This window comes from Poeciliopsis prolifica, unplaced genomic scaffold (genome assembly GCF_027474105.1).
Source record: "Poeciliopsis prolifica strain line A6 unplaced genomic scaffold, Auburn_PproV2 SCAFFOLD039, whole genome shotgun sequence".
Lineage (NCBI taxonomy): Eukaryota > Metazoa > Chordata > Actinopteri > Cyprinodontiformes > Poeciliidae > Poeciliopsis > Poeciliopsis prolifica.
Window position 1 is genome coordinate 324,754 of NW_026562414.1, and position 18,152 is coordinate 342,905.

Consider the following 18,152-nt stretch of genomic DNA (forward strand, 5'->3'; position numbering starts at 1 on the left):
TCAACACTCACTGTTTTTCTTTTCACTCACACTCTTCAGCCCCTCTCCCTCTTCCCAACAAAAACTCTTTGTTTTTCACACCTCTCCATGACATCAATGTTTGCCACCGTCTCTCTTTGAGGAACAGTGAGAAGGACAGTTCTGCATGCATTAAAAAAATGCTCTCACACACACACACACACACACAAAAAAAAGTCTTCCATGCTAGTGCTCTCAGGTCTGACCTTCAGTTATCTTTAAGCGGGACAAACACTCAGAAAGGCTTTCTTCTCAAGGGACAGTTCAGAGAACAATTGCACATGTAACCCTTAACCTTAGCACTGGCATTCATGAGCGATGATGACAGTGAGTGAAAGGCTGTGAATAGTGAAATCCAACACCGGAGTGAAGCCAACACAACATGGGAGAAGCACAGGTCTCATGTGTATTCTATTTGATATGTAAAAAAAAAAAAAAGAAAGAGGATGTTATGCTGCCGACAAGGTCAATCAGCTAAAGCCACCTCCTATGTAAATAATCTTTTAAAATGACACTGGTAAATCTGCGAAAATGGCTTAATTCTTAGCACAGCAAGAAAACTAATTTCATACCTCACGGATATTTGCCATTTCAAAACGGTAACAATCTGCACCCTAGAATTAATCAGCGTCGAGGTTTTTCGTAGCCGAGGCATGACAGCGAGACCTTCAAAGAGTCGGGACTGTAAACATGTTTTAGAAATCCATCTAGATAGTTCTCTGCTTCGAGTCCACGTGTGGTGCTGCATGCTAATGTGAGACAGATCTCCTCTTTGTTCTTGAAACCCACAGTGGGTATTTTTAAACCATGGAAATCATTTGCCAGCAGAGATAGTTTCACATTTCTATAAGCCACAGCGAGGCCAAGTGACACATGAATATTTTAAGCAGCTTTGTGCGTATTTAAATGGGTTCGCTGTGAACATGCTGGCAGCGGGCCAGGGCGCTGGGTGTTATCCATAATTCTTACAATCCCGAACTGAACTCCAGCCTGCCGATACTCCAGACTGGCAGAAACCGAAAGCAAATAAAGTCAATTAGTGATCAGCTCCTCTTGAATTTGTTCCCACCACTCTTTCTCACCCTCAGCATTTAACCTTGCCACAACTCAGTTCACAGGATGGAGCCTCTTTATAATTAGACATGCAATAAGAGATCACATTGCAAGGGAGGTCAGAAAAAAAAAAAAACACCTTCTCTTTTCACCAGAGGGGATTTTTGTCTTTTGGCAGTTGACTGAAAGAAAATAATTGATTTTTTTTCCCTTTCTTCAAAATGAAAAATAATGATTGCATTTCTGTCTGAAATATATCCAGCATATGTCTATACTGAGAAAATGTAAACAGAATGGGTGGAGAAAGAAAGAGCATTTATGAGTCAACAATGATTTCACCAGCAGCTGACAGCCCAGAGACAAATTGGTTTTGCCAATGCTGTTTGCAGATGGCTGCGATAATACTATCACTCAGCGTTGCAATCATTGGCAAGCTGAGGGCCATAGATATAAAAAAAAACTGCTACATTTTTGGATATCTTTTCTCCATATTACAATTAAAAGAAATGAGAATCAGGATAACTCAGCAGTGTTTGCTGACACCAAATATGCTTACCTGCTATACGTGTGAATAGAGGAGAACAGAATTTTGTGACCCTCAATTTTAAAATTTCTTGGCATTTTATTTATAAACCACACTTCATACTGAAAGCAGCTCAACGTGCTGCACAACATTATAAATAATAAAGAAAAAAAAAACTAGAAACATGTAGAGACACATTAAGTTGTGCTATAATTTACAAAGTTAAAACTGTAGGTATGCACACGAAATGTATGTCAAAAACTGCAACTATATAAGATTCAACAGGATTTCCACATACAAATTGGCTATGCACAAATAATTGGTCTATTTTTTTTTTAAAATAATTTTAAAAATATGGCTGTTGCAAACTTTACTTCAAACCTGAATTACTATTTCTTCAAATTAATTTTATATGTGAAGTTTGATAATTGCTGCACATAAAAAAAACTTAAGCAATTCTGCCAGGAAGAGGGTCAAAAGAGCAATAAAGCTGCAGCTTAGCTTGCAGATTAAACCAGTGCACATTTTTGTTCAGCAGCCTGTGTGAATAAAAAGCGGCATTTCTGATTGTGGTGACTGCTCAGGTTGAAAGTGATATTTTCTTCTGGATCCAGAAGACCCTTAGCAGCTCTGCAAAGTGTTACTTGGTGGGTGTGAGTTTGTCAAAGAGAAAATCTACTCTTACCAGGTGTTCAGTTAAATCTTCTCTAAACCCTTTATACACTGAGCGTCTTCCACATTTTAAATGACAAACATAAAACACAAAAATCTAATTCAGTGTGAGAATAAACTCTGCTACCTCTCCTGCAGCTGGTGGCCCTAAAAAAAACATTTATTTATATATATTTTTTTTCATTTTCCTCTGACACTTGTCACTCTACCCTGGTGAGCCCCATGCTGTGAATACAAAAGCCTGACTGGGCTGTGGTGCTATAGTGTGTAAAGGTTTCAGTCTGACAAGAGAACAGCAGTTCCACAATGCAAGCTGCCTGTCTGGACAGAATGTAGCAAGGGGGCAAGGAAGGAAACAAGCAGACTCGGGGGAGCTGACCTCCTCGTTCAGGCGGCCTCCTGCAGGAGCAGCTGGGATTATCCTGCTGAGTAAGCACATCTTGCAGTACAAGAAAAGGCTCTAGAAATGACTCCTGCTTCACCTGAGGGTTTTCTTTGTTGCATTTCTTCTCATTTTGACATGTACATTTAAGGGTTTTCAATAGAATTCTTCATACACACTTATGCAAATAACGCCATTCTCCCCCTAGCATTAGATAATGAACCAGGAACGACGAACGTCATGTTTGTTTTTAAAAGTAAAAAAACGTAACAAAACGTGACTGAACGCACTGTTCAGCAGCAAGCAGTTGTGCTGAACATGTGTCTCTGTCCCTGGTTCTGAACAGAAGCTATAGTTGTTTTGCTTTTTTTTTTTTTTTTTTTATTCCTTTCAGAACCATAGACAGAGACAAGCTCAATTCCAGCCGTGTTAAATGCAACTAGTTGAGGGGGAAAGGAATCAAGCATGAGCTTTTACCTTAGAGCAAAAGATCGCAGTGGCATGAATAATATCTTATTTTGCCTGGTCATGTCTATGTCACAACTGATGCCAGATGCCCTGCAGATTTTTTTTTTTAAGCTTAGCAGAGGCGACAAGTTCAGCACAGCAGGTACAGATAAAAATATTGTGAATTTAAATTAAGTTTGGCTTCATGAAGTCTTTCATAAACCATACATACGCCATAAAAACCTTTGTGGAAAATTTTAAAGTCAAGCAAGTCAAATTACTTAATCAAGCGTATTTAAAGCATCTTTTGCAAATTGAATCTTAAATAATGCCTCAATTCTAACCACACTACATAATAATAATAATAATAATAAGCCTGAAATGGGTTTATTGTTTGTCATAATCAATAAATAGTGACTCAGCAGAGCGTACCATGACAAACATGTTTAAGAAACTTTCTGAGTTGGAGCAAAAATTTAAGTTAGCATTGAGTTCTGCTAACTAATGTAGCAACAGAGCTAATGTCAAACTTGCTAACAATCTGGATTTCTTAGTGCTGAGGTTAACATAGCTAAAAATTGTTTGTTCTTAGCTGTGGTTGTCAGAGAAAATGCTTCCATGCTGTACTGTTGAATACGCATTAAATCTGTATTAGTCATTTCAGTAATAGTATTTTAGTCATGAAAAAATATTTTTTCTTTTTTTTCTTTTAGAAAACATGAAAAACAACTCAAATCACTTTGTGACAGAAACAACCCTTTCCATATAATGTGCATTAATGATTACACCCGGAAACACCAGTATCATTATTAATCAGGTGTGCACTGATGAAACTGTTAGAACTGAACAACTACGTGCCTTACATGTTGTTGTTTTTTTCCAATAGATTTTAATTAGTGTAATAAGTAGAAATCAAGTAAGCAACTAAATAATTTTGTTAAATTCCAGCAATTGTTTAAAAAATGTGTTTAATAAATTAGTTAAATTTTTTTTTTTATTTAGTTTGTCCTTACCATAATCAAAATGAACAAAAACATAAGGAAAAGAAAAAGTTAAAGTCGTCAAACTAAAGTTCACTTTGGCATTACCACTGTTAGAAAACAGCTTAATTTTCTTCTTCCAAACTCCATAAAGTTGTATACATTTTTGATAGATTCCATATAAAGATGTCAGCCTTATTATTTTCTGATACACAAGCCAAATGACAATGACAATCAAGTAAACCAACAACTTTAGCTAAGTTGAGATCTGAATGTTTGGATAGAATTTATTACCAGTAGTCAATATGATCACCTTCACACAATACATTTAAAAACAAATACATAAGCAGATAAATTATTTGTATGGTTTATAATTAATATCCCCCCAAATGTAATTTTGCAGTGTTTGGTCATTCTGAGATTATGGGTTTTAAATGTATATTGAAAAGAGAAAATATAGACTATTTTGAGTTATGTTAAATAGATTTTATATTGGTTTATTAGCTGTGTAGGGTGGAATTTTTGGACTTTCTTCTGATTGATGAAATATAAACTTGAAGCACAGAATGAAATAATTAAAATTAATTAATAACAGTTTGCAGAATTCAACCACTTACTTTAACTATGTACTAAAAATACACAGTTTTCACCCAGAAATAGTGGTTAAAATATACACAAAAAAGATCTGTGGAATATATTACACCAATTGTTTGAACAAAATTCTATGTACGGTTTGGTCTGAATGGTAACTACACGTCACTTTATCAATATAGCTACTGTACAAATCAAGCGTAACATTCCTGATTCGGCTAATTTTCCCCACTTTATCTCCAGTCGACGGAGTGTTTGAAAACTATCTTAAATGAATGCCAGAGTTGATGCCGGGCGTCTGTCAGGCAAATGTGAGACTGGAAGCCACTCAATGGAAAGAGAATGCAGCAGGAAGAAGAGCACTTTCCGTTGCCATAGCGGCGGCAATCGTGGACGTCGCCTGACTCTTAAGCAGGACCCCCCACCGGGGGTGTGGATGAGCATATTAGGGAGTCTGTTGTCAACACTCGATGACATCCGCTTTGTGTGCAACTCCGACGTGTTTTCCGTAAATACAGAGACTGGATGGAGAGGCAGGAAGCCCTCTCCATCTCCATCCTGAGAGACGAGGGTCTAATTAGGCACCAGGAGAAAAGTATGGAGAGCTCTGATTTCGGCTGCTTTACGCGCACACGTTATGTGTGGAAGTTACGAGCCGACGAATACAAAAGTGGCAACTGCGGCCAACGTTAAACACTTGCCTGTCAGTTTCTATAAAGTTAAAAGTGAACTGAAGGCGAATTCTCTTAAGTCGGTTTAAATTTCTGTCTGAGTTCATGCAAAAACCCCGGGAACATCTCATATGAGAGGCGCTTTAGAGGAATTAAACCTGAAAAGCACCACAGGACGCAGAGAGATTGGATCTTCTCAGAGCCCCGGGGATGATGTTTACATCTGAAACCTCAATGCGGCGGGCATGCTGTGGAGTGCGGGGTTTAAAGGGCCAAGGAGATGCGGGGATGCCCGGCAGGATACATGTTAGAAAATATGAGCCCTAGAGCGGCGTTGCTTGAGTTTCATTTGCAGTCAATAGCCAGGAACTGTTGCATGCTATAACACAGAATTAAAGTACGGTCTTCAAGAGTTAGTGTGGCTTCAAGTTTGATGAAAACCCCAAGCATTTCCTCCATAGAGTTCAGGTCGTGATAAAACTCTAAGCTCTAAATATTGTATGGTAAAGTGAAGTTGCAAAGCATAGCTACGACTAAAACATTACATTTTGCGAAGTACATCCTCAAATTTCCACTCAGAATACGAGCACCAGACAAGCGCACATACATATGATCAGTGTGGCCAGTAGACTTTGTAACAGATTGTACGTTTTCTCACCAAATCTTAGAACGTGCGGCATCCCGCGAGTGTATCCAAGAAACAGCAGCAGAAGCGGGATCAGCCTGAGGTTGAACCTGATAGCGAGACCGGTTATCATCAGATGATGGGAGGTAATCTTCATGATGTTTTCAAAGCAAATGCACAGTGGATAATTCCTCCCCGGTGCGCGGCGGGCTTGAATCCCCCGTGATTCTTCTACGGCTGATGGGCAAAGGCAGGGGTATCGGCGGCCCTGGATGTGCAAGATCACGGCATGGTCACTCGCGCTTTCCCCAAATCCATTCGCGATCCCGGCATAATTCCGTCCTCCTGTCGTCCGTCTCCCTCTTCACTGCGCTAAGAAACGGCAATCCGCGGGGTCGAGGGATGATGGGACATCCATGTCGAAGGGTACGGATCCGGCGTGGAGGAGGGGGAGCCCGGGCAAGGGCTTTAGGTGAGGCTACTGGAGAGCGCCAAGCAGAGGATACAGCAGCGATATGCAGCCCCCCTATGAGGCTCTCTGTGTTGCTTGCTCTCCCATTATACTGCACTGCTACACAGCCTCTGACGTCGAGCCAAGGTTGGTGCTGTGAACGCGCACCACAAAGACGGAAAGCGTGAGTGAGCGAGAGGGCAGCAGAGAGAGAGAGCGTGAGATGGACTATCTATCCACAGAGGAAAACTGAAAAAGAGGGAAAAGAGAGAAGGATGATTTATCAATGAAGAGAGGGGATTGAGTGTAAAACCTAATTAATTCCACCTTTATAGCAGTTTCTCTGCCTCCCTACAACTTGGCGCCAAGCACTTGAAGAACTGTTGGTGAGATGGGCGAATATGCAAAGTACGCACATGGCCCTTTGACAGAAAAGCTTCTTGTGATTCCAAAAACTGTCATCTGAGGGGCTTTTTTCTCCATTAGAAAGTCCTCCACGGGAAATTCAGTGGGGTGATAAAATATGCTCATCACCAGTGTGCAAAGTGACCATTGTCATATAATTGATATTCCAAAATGTGCTTTGCAAAAGTTTTTACAACCAAAAAAGTATTTTGACATTGTGTCTTGTTAAAACCACAACTTACACATTTTATTTAGATTTTTTTTTTGTCCAAAGCTAAATGGACTTTATTGAAGTAGAAGAAAAGATTAATCCATTGTCTAAACTCCATCATCTTTATCTCCAGCATCCATTGGGTAAGAAATTATACATGCATACATTTTTTTTAATTATTATTTTTTATCTGCTTACAAATTTAAATCTTAAATGTGTTGTATGCACATGTATTTAGCACGGTCTAGTGTTTGGAAGTGAGTATATTGAGGCTTTTTATAATATGCTTCTCCCAACTTTATTCATCTGGAGTCCAACATGTTATTGAATACTCTGTTAAATAATTCTAGGTCAGTGAGATTAACTGAATGTTTTTTATGTATCCCATCATTCTTGTGGAAGATGTTGTGTTAAAGGTCATTTCTAAGTTCTAAGATTTTTTCTATTGTAGACCAAAAGATTTATTTTTTGTTTAATTTCTTCTTTGTGACTAATTTCAAATCGACTTGTAATATCTTGTTCAACCGTTTTGTAAAGACCAGATTTGTGTCAACAAGCTCCAATCTGAGCTGTGGATCTGTACTGCTCATTCATATTTAAAGTGGGCCTCTGGGCTGCTTCTCTAATCAATGGCCTTGATTAACTCTGTCCTTGCCTTACATGTCAGTTCTGATGAAGTCAGAAGTTTACATCTGTGCCATACTCTCTTGACTTTTAAATATTGAATTGACCTGAACTCTCCCAGATGTTCAAAGTTTGTGATATTGTTGGGACATTGTCTAGCCAAGCTATACATCTCTCTACACCTCCAAAGAACAGCTGTATTTATACTGAGTCTAAAGTACATGCTGCTGAACTTAATGTGTTGAATCAGATTTTAGGGACTGATCCAACTGCATGTGATACAGACTCTTATTTGTAAAAAAAAAAAAAAAAAGTTAGAAATCTTTCTTTCTTTCCGTGCCACTTGACAATTTGTGTGACATAGCATTGGTTTATTCATATAGCATCTCCTTAAAATTCACAGAAGTTTGTTGCTCCTTACATGACAAAATGTAAAAAAAGCTTAAAGGGTATATGTTTGCAAGGCATAGTAGCTGTGTTCCTGATTGTTTATTCATCATTGACCTCTATTAAAAGAGTCATCGCAATTCTAGATGCCAAAGCAGGCAAACAATAACATATAATGACTTTGGTTGTGTTCACATCTGGGGAAGAAAAAGCAGTCTGTACAGGAGATGTTTTGCTGAAAAACAGCACTCCAGACTATAAACGTCAGTCACTCAGCTGTGTAGGCCTACTTCATGTTTGTTGCCATTCACAAACTCCCTGTCAAAATCTCCTTTATGGAATTTCAATAAGCAATCCTTCTACCCAGCAGTGTGGGAGGAGTGGAATGGAACCAGTTAAAATTGGCAGAACCACAAATCTGTCATGTCGACAGAAGATGCCGGAAGGATTGAATATTTAAGATATGCAAATATTTCTACTTAAACTTAAAAGCCTCTGAGGCAATAAACTTCAGTTTTTGAGAGTGAGGAATTCTTCCTATATGAACAGGTATTTCTTGCACAGAAAAAGATTACAGATGCTGGGCCACTTTAGAGTCTATAATACGTTTTATCTGATTAACATTTTTTTTTTTTTTTAAAGGCTATACTGCGTTACATGTCTTTGCAGCGAGAAGATGATTATCTATCGCTCTTGTGTAGACTATCTGGATGCACCTTCTCAGTGCCCGCCCCCGTGACCAGCTCTTCATAGGCCAGTGCATCAGCTGGAAGCAAAGGTACAGCAGCACACCTCCGCCCTGAGAGGATGGATGGCTATTTAATCCCTGTGGGGAAGTGAAAGAAGCTCTTTGATCGGTGCCACCGCAGTCCAAGTGTGGATGAACACAGTCATTGTGAGGTTTAAATGTGAATGACTTGCCTGTGAGTGAAGAAACACTCTAAATAAAACCTATCAGTATTTATAGGTGGCCCACAGTATATTTAAATTATGTTTGGAGAATTAATCTCCACTGATTTAAAATATCCACTAAGATGTTACCAAAGTAGGCTCATGCAGTGGTTATTTTGACCACGTGTTTATATTTATTTCCCTGCAGAATTCCAATTATAATGCAACTGATTGAATAAACTCATCGTCACTGCTTTTTTTTTTTTTTGCTGAAGTGCTAGTGCGCTGTTCTTCACATGATCTGTCAAATCCCCCTAACAAATACCAGCTAATGCATTTAACAGTGGAGAGGGCGCTTATATGAGCTAAAGGAAAAACGAAGTAATTACATGGAATCAAGTAGGTGGTGTGAACATTGACTTTGAACCTGTGTCGGGGTGCGTGGGTCTGCACACCAGCACTCTGAAGTGTCTGAATATCAAAGAGAATGGCACTCATCATGCTACCATCTGGACCATTAGCATAATTATGGAGAAATTCTGGGTTTTCATATAAGTCAGTAGAGCTTAGACAGCATGAAAGGAATCCTTATTGAGCTCAGAGAAAACACGTCTACAGAAGCCAAGAAAAGCAATACTTAAAAATCTACATTCCTGGCGATATTTCAAAAATAAAAACATGTTTATGTCCTTATGTTGCTGAAAGGAAGTTTTGTAGTGATAAAAGTTAATTCATGTCATCTCAACACAAGAGGTTTAAATATACAGTGTTTTTTAGTCTTATAGCAGCAGTGAGACATCTTCTGTCTTTACTTGCTGTTATAGATCATTGCAAGATCTACTTTGAAGACAAAAGACACTTTACATTTTGAACAACCATTTGCTAAAATGGATTGGATAAATTTGATCCTTCTCTGTAGCTATGATATTATAGAAATGCTACTGAGCATAATAACTACTTTTGTCTCGCTCTGTTTTTAATCCTAATAATTCCCAATTATGCATCATCTTCAAATATTATTGTATGTTCTTTCTTATTTTTCCTCTCCACAGAAGGTGCACCCAGCCCAATGTTTTGGTCTCTGGAAAGCCTCATAGAAAAGCCTGTTGGCTGAGATTTTGCTGTTAATATCTTAATTTTCTATTGAGAATACACGTTGTAGTTTCTTTCTGTGAATAACTCTGTCTCTCTCCTGGATAAATGCCTTCAGGTGTCTAATTCTGCCACTAACTACAAATATTTTTTCTCATCCCATAATTTGTTGCTGTCCAGATCATTTATTTGGCTGTGTGACTTTCTAAGAAGACAATGAACGAGCTAATGCTCTCATTATCTTTGTCTTTTTCTTTGACATAGAAAGTACTATTGGATCTGTGCGTCTGTGCTTTTGGTCTTTCTGTTTCATTCTCTCAAACATTGAGTCCTTTTCATTAGATGGATACTCATAGTAAGCTGAGTTGTGCTGGAGGTCTTTTCCTGTTAAACAGGAAAAGACCTGTTTAAGACCTGAAAAGAAAGAGTACTTCTTTTCCAATGTCACCACAGGACTTCTTAATATGGAAAATTGTTGTAAAGTGAACAACTCTACAGTTGACTGCCTTTCAATGTAGAAAAAGCACTAGCATTAAGTGTAGTAATTATACATATCACTGCATTGTGTTATAACTTGGATTTAATTAGTATGTATGTAGTTGAATGTGAATCTTTGTATTCAATTAGGTTGATTTTGTTATAATTCTGCTTAAAAAAAGAATTTCTGTCATTGAAATGCCTTTGATATTTGATGGTATTTAATAATATCCATCGTAAACATGACTTATATAAACACACTGAATTTATTTAAATTGAATTAAGTCATGCCACTGCATTAGCTGAATGATTCATCTGTACATTAGACAATTTAATAATCTTGTAATCACACGAAAAAGCAAATTTTCCCAACATAATATGCTGCGTTCTGAAATACCATCAGGTAGGAGTGGAGCTTCAAACCAAATGTGGTTTTGATCTAACAAATATTTTAGAATTAACATAGTTTTGGATCACAAAAGCAGAAAGAAGTTATCATATAGGAGATGGGGAACTTCCAGCCATCAAACTAGGTTTAGGTTAGTGGTGACACTGGCTAATATGAGCCAAATATCCTATCATTGTATCATTGTTTGACCACAAGAATTTGGCCTACCTGCAAGAGCCCAGCCAGCACGCATGAGTGGGCCCCACTTGTGTTTGATGTGGGCTACATGGGTAATGAGTGGGCATGGGTTTTATCTGGGCGAACTGCATGGGACACATATGGTTAACTAAAATGAGACCCATATGGGCTGGCCCATATGGGCTAAATGCATGGGCCCTATTCAGCAACTAGGTGGGCTATCTGGGAATGGGATAGTACTGGGCAACACTATATGGGGCCCATGTGGTTTCAGTATCATGGGCCCAACATGGGAAGCCCATGTGGGCTGACCACATTGAACCCACATGACATCAGCATGGGCTGACCATATATGGGTTAGACCTGGGTGTGGATATGTGGGCCCCAGTCCTTTTTTAAGTGGGCTATCTGGGAATGGGATAGTACTGGGCACGCAACATGTGGGGCCCATGTGGTTCTAGTTTCATGGGCCCAACATGGGAAGCCCATGTGGGCTGACCACATTGAACCCACATGACATCAGCATGGGCTGACCATATATGGGTTAGACCTGGTGTGGATATGTGGGCCCCAGTCCTTTTTTAAGTGGCTATATGGGAATGGGATAGTACTGGGCAACAGTATGTGGGGCCCATGTGGTTCTAGTTTCATGGGCCCAACCTGGGAAGCCCATGTGGGCTGACCACATTGAACCACATGACATCAGCATGGGCTGACCATATATTGGTTAGACCTGGGTGTGGATATGTGGCCCCAGTCCTTTTTTAAGTGGGCTATCTGGGAATGGGATAGTACTGGGCAACAGTATGTGGGGCCCATGTGGTTTCAGTATCATGGGCCCAACATGGGAAGCCCATGTGGGCTGACCACATTGAACCACATGACATCAGCATGGGCTGACCATATATGGGTTAGACCTGGGTGTGGATATGTGGGCCCCAGTCCTTTTTTAAGTGGGCTATATGGGAATGGGATAGTACTGGGGCAACAGTATGTGGGGCCCATGTTGTTTCAGTATCATGGGCCCAACATGGGAAGCCCATGGGCTGACCACATTGAACCCACATGACATCAGCATGGGCTGACCATATATGGGTTAGACCTGGGTGTGGATATGTAGGCCCCAGTCCTTTTTTAAGTGGGCTATCTGGGAATGGGATAGTACTGGGCAACAGTATATGGGGCCCATGTGGTTTCAGTATCATGGGCCCAACATGGGAAGCCCATGTGGGCAGAACCACATTGAACCCACATGACATCAGCATGGGCTGACCATATATGGGTTAGACTGGGTGTGGATATGTAGGCCCCAGTCCTTTTTTGTGGGCTATCTGGGAATGGGATAGTACTGGGCAACAGTATGTGGGGCCCATGTTGTTTCAGTATCATGGGCCCAACATGGGAAGCCCATGTGGGCAGACCACATTGAACCCACATGACATCAGCATGGGCTGACCATATATGGGTTAGACCTGGGTGTGGATATGTAGGCCCCAGTCCTTTTTTAAGTGGGCTATCTGGGAATGGGATAGTACTGGGCAACAGTATGTGGGGCCCATGTGGTTCTAGTATCATGGGCCCAACATGGAAAGCCCATGTGGGCTGACCACATTGAACCCACATGACATCAGCATGGCTGACCATATATGGGTTAGACCTGGGTGTGGATATGTAGGCCCCAGTCCTTTTTTAAGTGGGCTATATGGGAATGGGATAGTACTGGGCAACAGTATGTGGGGCCCATGTTGTTTCAGTATCATGGGCCCAACATGGGAAGCCCATGTGGGCAGACCACATTGAACCCACATGACATCAGCATGGGCTGACCATATATGGGTTAGACCTGGGTGTGGATATGTAGGCCCCAGTCCTTTTTTAAGTGGGCTATATGGAATGGGATAGTACTGGGCAACAGTATGTGGGGCCCATGTGGTTCTAGTATCATGGGCCCAACATGGGAAGCCCATGTGGGCTGACCACATTGAACCCACATGACATCAGCATGGGCTGACCATATATGGGTTAGACCTGGGTGTGGATATGTGGGCCCCAGTCCTTTTTTAAGTGGGCTATCTGGGAATGGGATAGTACTGGGCAACAGTATGTGGGGCCCATGTGGTTCTAGTATCATGGGCCCAACATGGAAAGCCCATGTGGGCTGACCACATTGAACCCACATGACATCAGCATGGGCTGACCATATATGGGTTAGACCTGGGTGTGGATATGTAGGCCCCAGTCCTTTTTTAAGTGGGCTATCTGGGAATGGGATAGTACTGGGCAACAGTATGTGGCCCATGTGGTTTCAGTATCATGGGCCCAACATGGGAAGCCCATGTGGGCAGACCACATTGAACCCACATGACATCAGCATGGGCTGACCATATATGGGTTAGACCTGGGTGTGGATATGTAGGCCCCAGTCCTTTTTTAAGTGGGCTAACTGGGAATGGGATAGAACTGGGCAACAGTATATGGGGCCCATGTGGTTTCAGTATCATGGGCCCAACATGGGAAGCCCATGTGGGCAGACCACATTGAACCCACATGACATCAGCATGGGCTGACCATATATGGGTTAGACCTGGGTGTGGATATGTAGGCCCCAGTCCTTTTTTAAGTGGGCTAACTGGGAATGGGATAGAACTGGGCAAAACTATGTGGGGCCCATGTGTTTCAGTATCATGGGCCCAACATGGGGAGACCATGTGGGCTGACCACACTGAACCCACATGACATGAGCCTGGGCTCATGTCATGGGCCCAACATGGGGACCATGTGGGCTGACCACACTGAACCCACTGTGGGTTCAGTGTGGTCAGTACATATCCACGCCCTGGTTGGACCTGGGTGGATATGTAGACCCCAGTCCTTTTTTTTAAGTGGGCTAAATGAGACAAAATTGTAGAACAATGTACAGGGTTGGACAATGAAACTGAAACACCTCTCATTTTAGTGTGGGAGGTTTCATACCTGAATTGGACTAGCCTGGTGGCCAATCTTCATGAATTGCACATTGCAACAGTAAGAGCAGAGTGTGAAGGTCCAATTAGCAGGGTAAGAGCACAGTTTTGCTCAAAATGCAATGCACATAACATTATTTGGGACATACTGGAGTTCAAAAGAGTGCAAATTGTTCACCAAGACAGCAAGTCTTTGTGATTATCAAGAGCCACAGTATCCAGGGTAATGTCAGCATACCACCAAGAATGACGAACCACATCTAACAGGATTAACTGGGATGCAAGACGAAGCTGTCTCAAAGAGATGTTTGGGTGCTAACCCGGATTGTATCCCAAAAACATAAAACCACGGTGCCCAAATCACGGTAGAATTAAATGTGCACCTCAACTCTCCTGTTTCCACCAAAACTGTCCGTCGGGAGCTCCACACATTGGTCAATATACACAGCCGGGCTGCTATAGCCAAACTTTTGGTCACTCGTATCAATGCCAAACGTCGGTTTCAATGGTGCAAGGAGCGAAAATCTTGTGCTGTGGACAATGTGAAACATGTATTGTTCTCTGATGAGTCTACCTTTACTGTTTTCCCCACATCCGGGAGAGTTACGGTGTGGAGAAGCCCCAAATGCATTCCAGCCAGAGTGTTGTATGCCAGAGTGAAGCATGGGGGTGGATCATTGATGGTGTGGGCTGCCATATCATGGCATTCCCTTGGCCCCATACTTGTCCAAGACGAATTGATGCTGTATTGGCCTCAAAAGGAGGCCCTACACCACGCTAATAAGTTATTGTGGTCTAAAACCAGGTGTTTCAGTTTCATTGTCCAACCCCTGTAGTTAACCTGTCACTTTCAAAATTTTGACTGTATGTCAAAGCAAAAGCTGCAAGAGCAAGATTCTCAAAACTTGGAAAGAATTACCCGAGATGTCAGCTTTATAGACTTTGCCAAGGCAATTGTTACTCAGCTGGCCTCTAATGGAGTTGATGTAAGGTAAATTGTAGAATTTAATTTTTTCCTTGTAGGAAACCTCGACGATAGTAAAGGTTGGTGACCTTGACCATTGTCGAGGTCTCCAGGACGAAGGTGACCTCGTCTTGGAGATCACCCAAGGATATATTTTGCTGATAGAACAGAACATCCATGTCTTCCTAATGTTTGAACCTAAAACATGTTCACTGTGTGATATCTATGCCTGGCTCATTTACAAACACTAGGCTTCCAGAGGACCAGGATATTAAAACATTTAAAATAATTCTACAATGCTTTATTTTTTTAAACCAGTTCAGTATTGCTCTAGCCACACTTTGAACCCTTAACATTTTTTCATGTTATTATTTTATGCTAGAACAGTCCAGTCCAGTCTCCAAGCCAGTACGCATGAGTGGGCCCCCCTTGGGTTTGTAGTAGGCCATATGGGTAATGAGTGGTCATGGGTTTTATCTGGGCAAACCTCATGGGACACATATGGTTAACTAAAATGGGACCCCTATGGGCTGGCCCATTTGGGCTAAATGTATGGGCCCTATTCAGCAACAATGTGGGCTAACTGGAAATGGGACAGAAATGGGCAACACTATTTGGGGCCCATGTGGTTTCAGTATCATGGGCCCCACATGAGAAGCCCAATGTGGGCTGTCCACATTAAACTAACATGACATGAGCATGGGCTAACCATACATGGGTTGGACCTGGGCAGGAAAATGTAGCCCCTAGTACTTTTTTTCATGGTCTAAATGGGACAAAATTGTAGAACATTTTAATCGACAATGTGGTTACCCTGTCACTTTCAAACTTTTCACTGTATGTCAAAGCAAAAGCCAGTTCAGTATTGCTCTTGCTACACTTTGAACCCCTAACTTTTTTTTCATTTTATTATTGCAGTCTGAATGTCTTAAAACATTTTTTTGAAATAATCTGTTTGAAATATATACGTAAACTCATATTCTGGTGCTTACTCAAAATTAAGCAAGAGTGGTCATGGTTGAGCTTTAGTCCTTGTTTTATTTTTAATAATAATAACTTTTTATTTTATTTTTATTATTATTTTTTTATCAATTGGATGTTTAGACATCCATAGAGTTTACTGCAGCCTGTTCGCAGCAAGATTTAAATTTTTATTTGGACAAATAGTTCAGATCAGACCATTGTGAAAAATATCACAAAATGTTTAGAAAATAAACAAAACTCATTAGCAAGTGAGAGACAAGAGTAAAATTTTGAGCATCTGTTTTTTCATATATTTGCAAACATTTTCCAAGTCATCAGTATAAATAAAAATAAAAAATAAAAAAACGTAACATTTCTGTTAATGATTTATTTGGTTCCAATTACCTTTTTGTTCATTGTTTGCTCTGAGGCACCGTTGCCAATAAAGGTTGGTGAATTGAAGTACCGGTAGGCACTTTACACATCCACTGAAGAAAATAGTTCCAAAACATATTTGAATAAGGAGGACAACGAAATGTATTTATTTACATTGAGAACTTTTGCTACATCGGTTTTACATTTGTTAAACCGATGTAGCACTCTCAAAAATTAATCTTGTGTTTCTTGGAAAACGTAAAATGACCCGCGGATGGATATGCGGTTTCAAAATCAAGCCTGTTCTCTTCATCAGTCCGTTGGCGCGGAGTCTGCCTGTTGGCTGATCTACGAAAGAATCTGTAAGTACATTTCTTCTGTTTTACCTAGTACCAAATTTTAGGAGAGATTTTAAATCGCTTGTTAAAAAAATTGTTTGCTCGTAACAAATCGGACGACAGTATCCCAAAAGAGACTTAATTGTTATTGTTATTTTTGCTTTTCTTTAGGGTGATACTTTTTCTGATATTGCTAACACACACAGCTACACACAATAAGCAGATTTTAGTGCAGACCGATTTCAAACGCAGCGTTGTGGGCCAAACCATTTTCAAATACCGCCGCCATTCTATTTGTTGAGCTGCCATTGGTTCATTTGAGCGCCAACGAGGCAGAATGAAATCGGTTCACTGAAGAATCTATGTTGCTAGCAGAGGTTGTTACAAAGTGTCTGGACACAATAAACCATTTGTATGATTTAAAAAGAGTAACTATTGTGCTTTCATTCTATGTACTTGGGCTTTTAATAATCTTTCTCACAGTCACATCAGCATGCATGGGTGGGTCTCATGTATGGATTCAGGCTGGTTTGGCTGGACCCATGCAAGATTATTATTGTCGTTTTTTTCAATAAAACTGCATTGAATCGTTTAGCTTTGGGCTATATAGGTAATGATAAGAGGGCATGGGTTTTATCTGGGCCAACTGCGTGAGGCTCAAAAGGTTAACCGAAATGGGACTCATATTGTTGGCTCAATTGGGTTAAATGTATGGGCCCAATTCAGCATTAACGTGGGCTAACTGGGCATGGGACAGAAATGGGAACACTATATGGGGCCCATGTGTTTCAGTATATTGGGCCTAAAAGGTTTTTTGTAAATAGGATGAAGGCATTGTAGTTCATATTTTTAAATTCTTTTTTTAATTGTTGTGTGACACTTTAAAGCGTTTTGTTATGTCAGAGTTTATTTCAATCTGCCGCTATTGTGTTGGTCTAGAGTAGTCATCAGTGTCAGGGTTCCTGTGTGTGTATGTGAGTGTTGCATCTTATTTCAGCGAGGATCTTTGTGAGGAGCCCGTGGAGCTTGGCACAGGTGGAGGAGCAGCAGAATCTTCAGTCTACGCTAGATTGACTGAAGATTCTACTGTGTATGCTAGATGGTTGCATACACCGGTAGTCACTCTGGCCTCTCCTGTTGTGAACAGTTTTCTGAGAACGTTTCTGTGTCTACTAGAAGTCACCTGGTCTCTGTGTTTGTTCGATCCTAGGGGTTTTGTCGCCTCATTCGAGAACTCACCAGTGAATACCTGCCTGCTCGCTCCGCCGATTCCACTGCCTCCACTCCACCCTTCGAGCTTCCAGCTCTCTTCCATTCCCACCTCGCATTTACCTTCGGAACCGCTGCACACCCTCTCTCAGGAACCTGGCATCTCACACCCACGCCTCGAAAGACCCGCAACGAAGTAAGCCTGTTCCTGTTTCCCCTCCGATCACTCATTCTAAGCCCGTCATGACTAAGTT

The 18,152-nt window shown here is 40.9% G+C and overlaps 1 protein-coding gene across 3 annotated transcripts in view; it reads right to left on the reverse strand.

Annotated features, from left to right (window-relative positions):
- Nucleotides 1-6,314, reverse strand: part of LOC129375259 (glutamate receptor ionotropic, kainate 2-like) — an 82,787-nt gene extending 76,473 nt beyond the window's left edge. For 2 of the 3 annotated variants that reach the window (XM_055054217.1, XM_055054216.1), the window contains exon 1: nucleotides 5,996-6,314. In XM_055054217.1, coding sequence (XP_054910192.1) covers nucleotides 5,996-6,119 — 124 coding nt within the window. In that variant the 5' untranslated portion in view covers nucleotides 6,120-6,314. The remainder of the gene's footprint in view (nucleotides 1-5,995) is intronic. The other variant, XR_008607614.1, reaches the window with a different exon arrangement.
- Nucleotides 6,315-18,152: the final 11,838 nt, after the last annotated feature.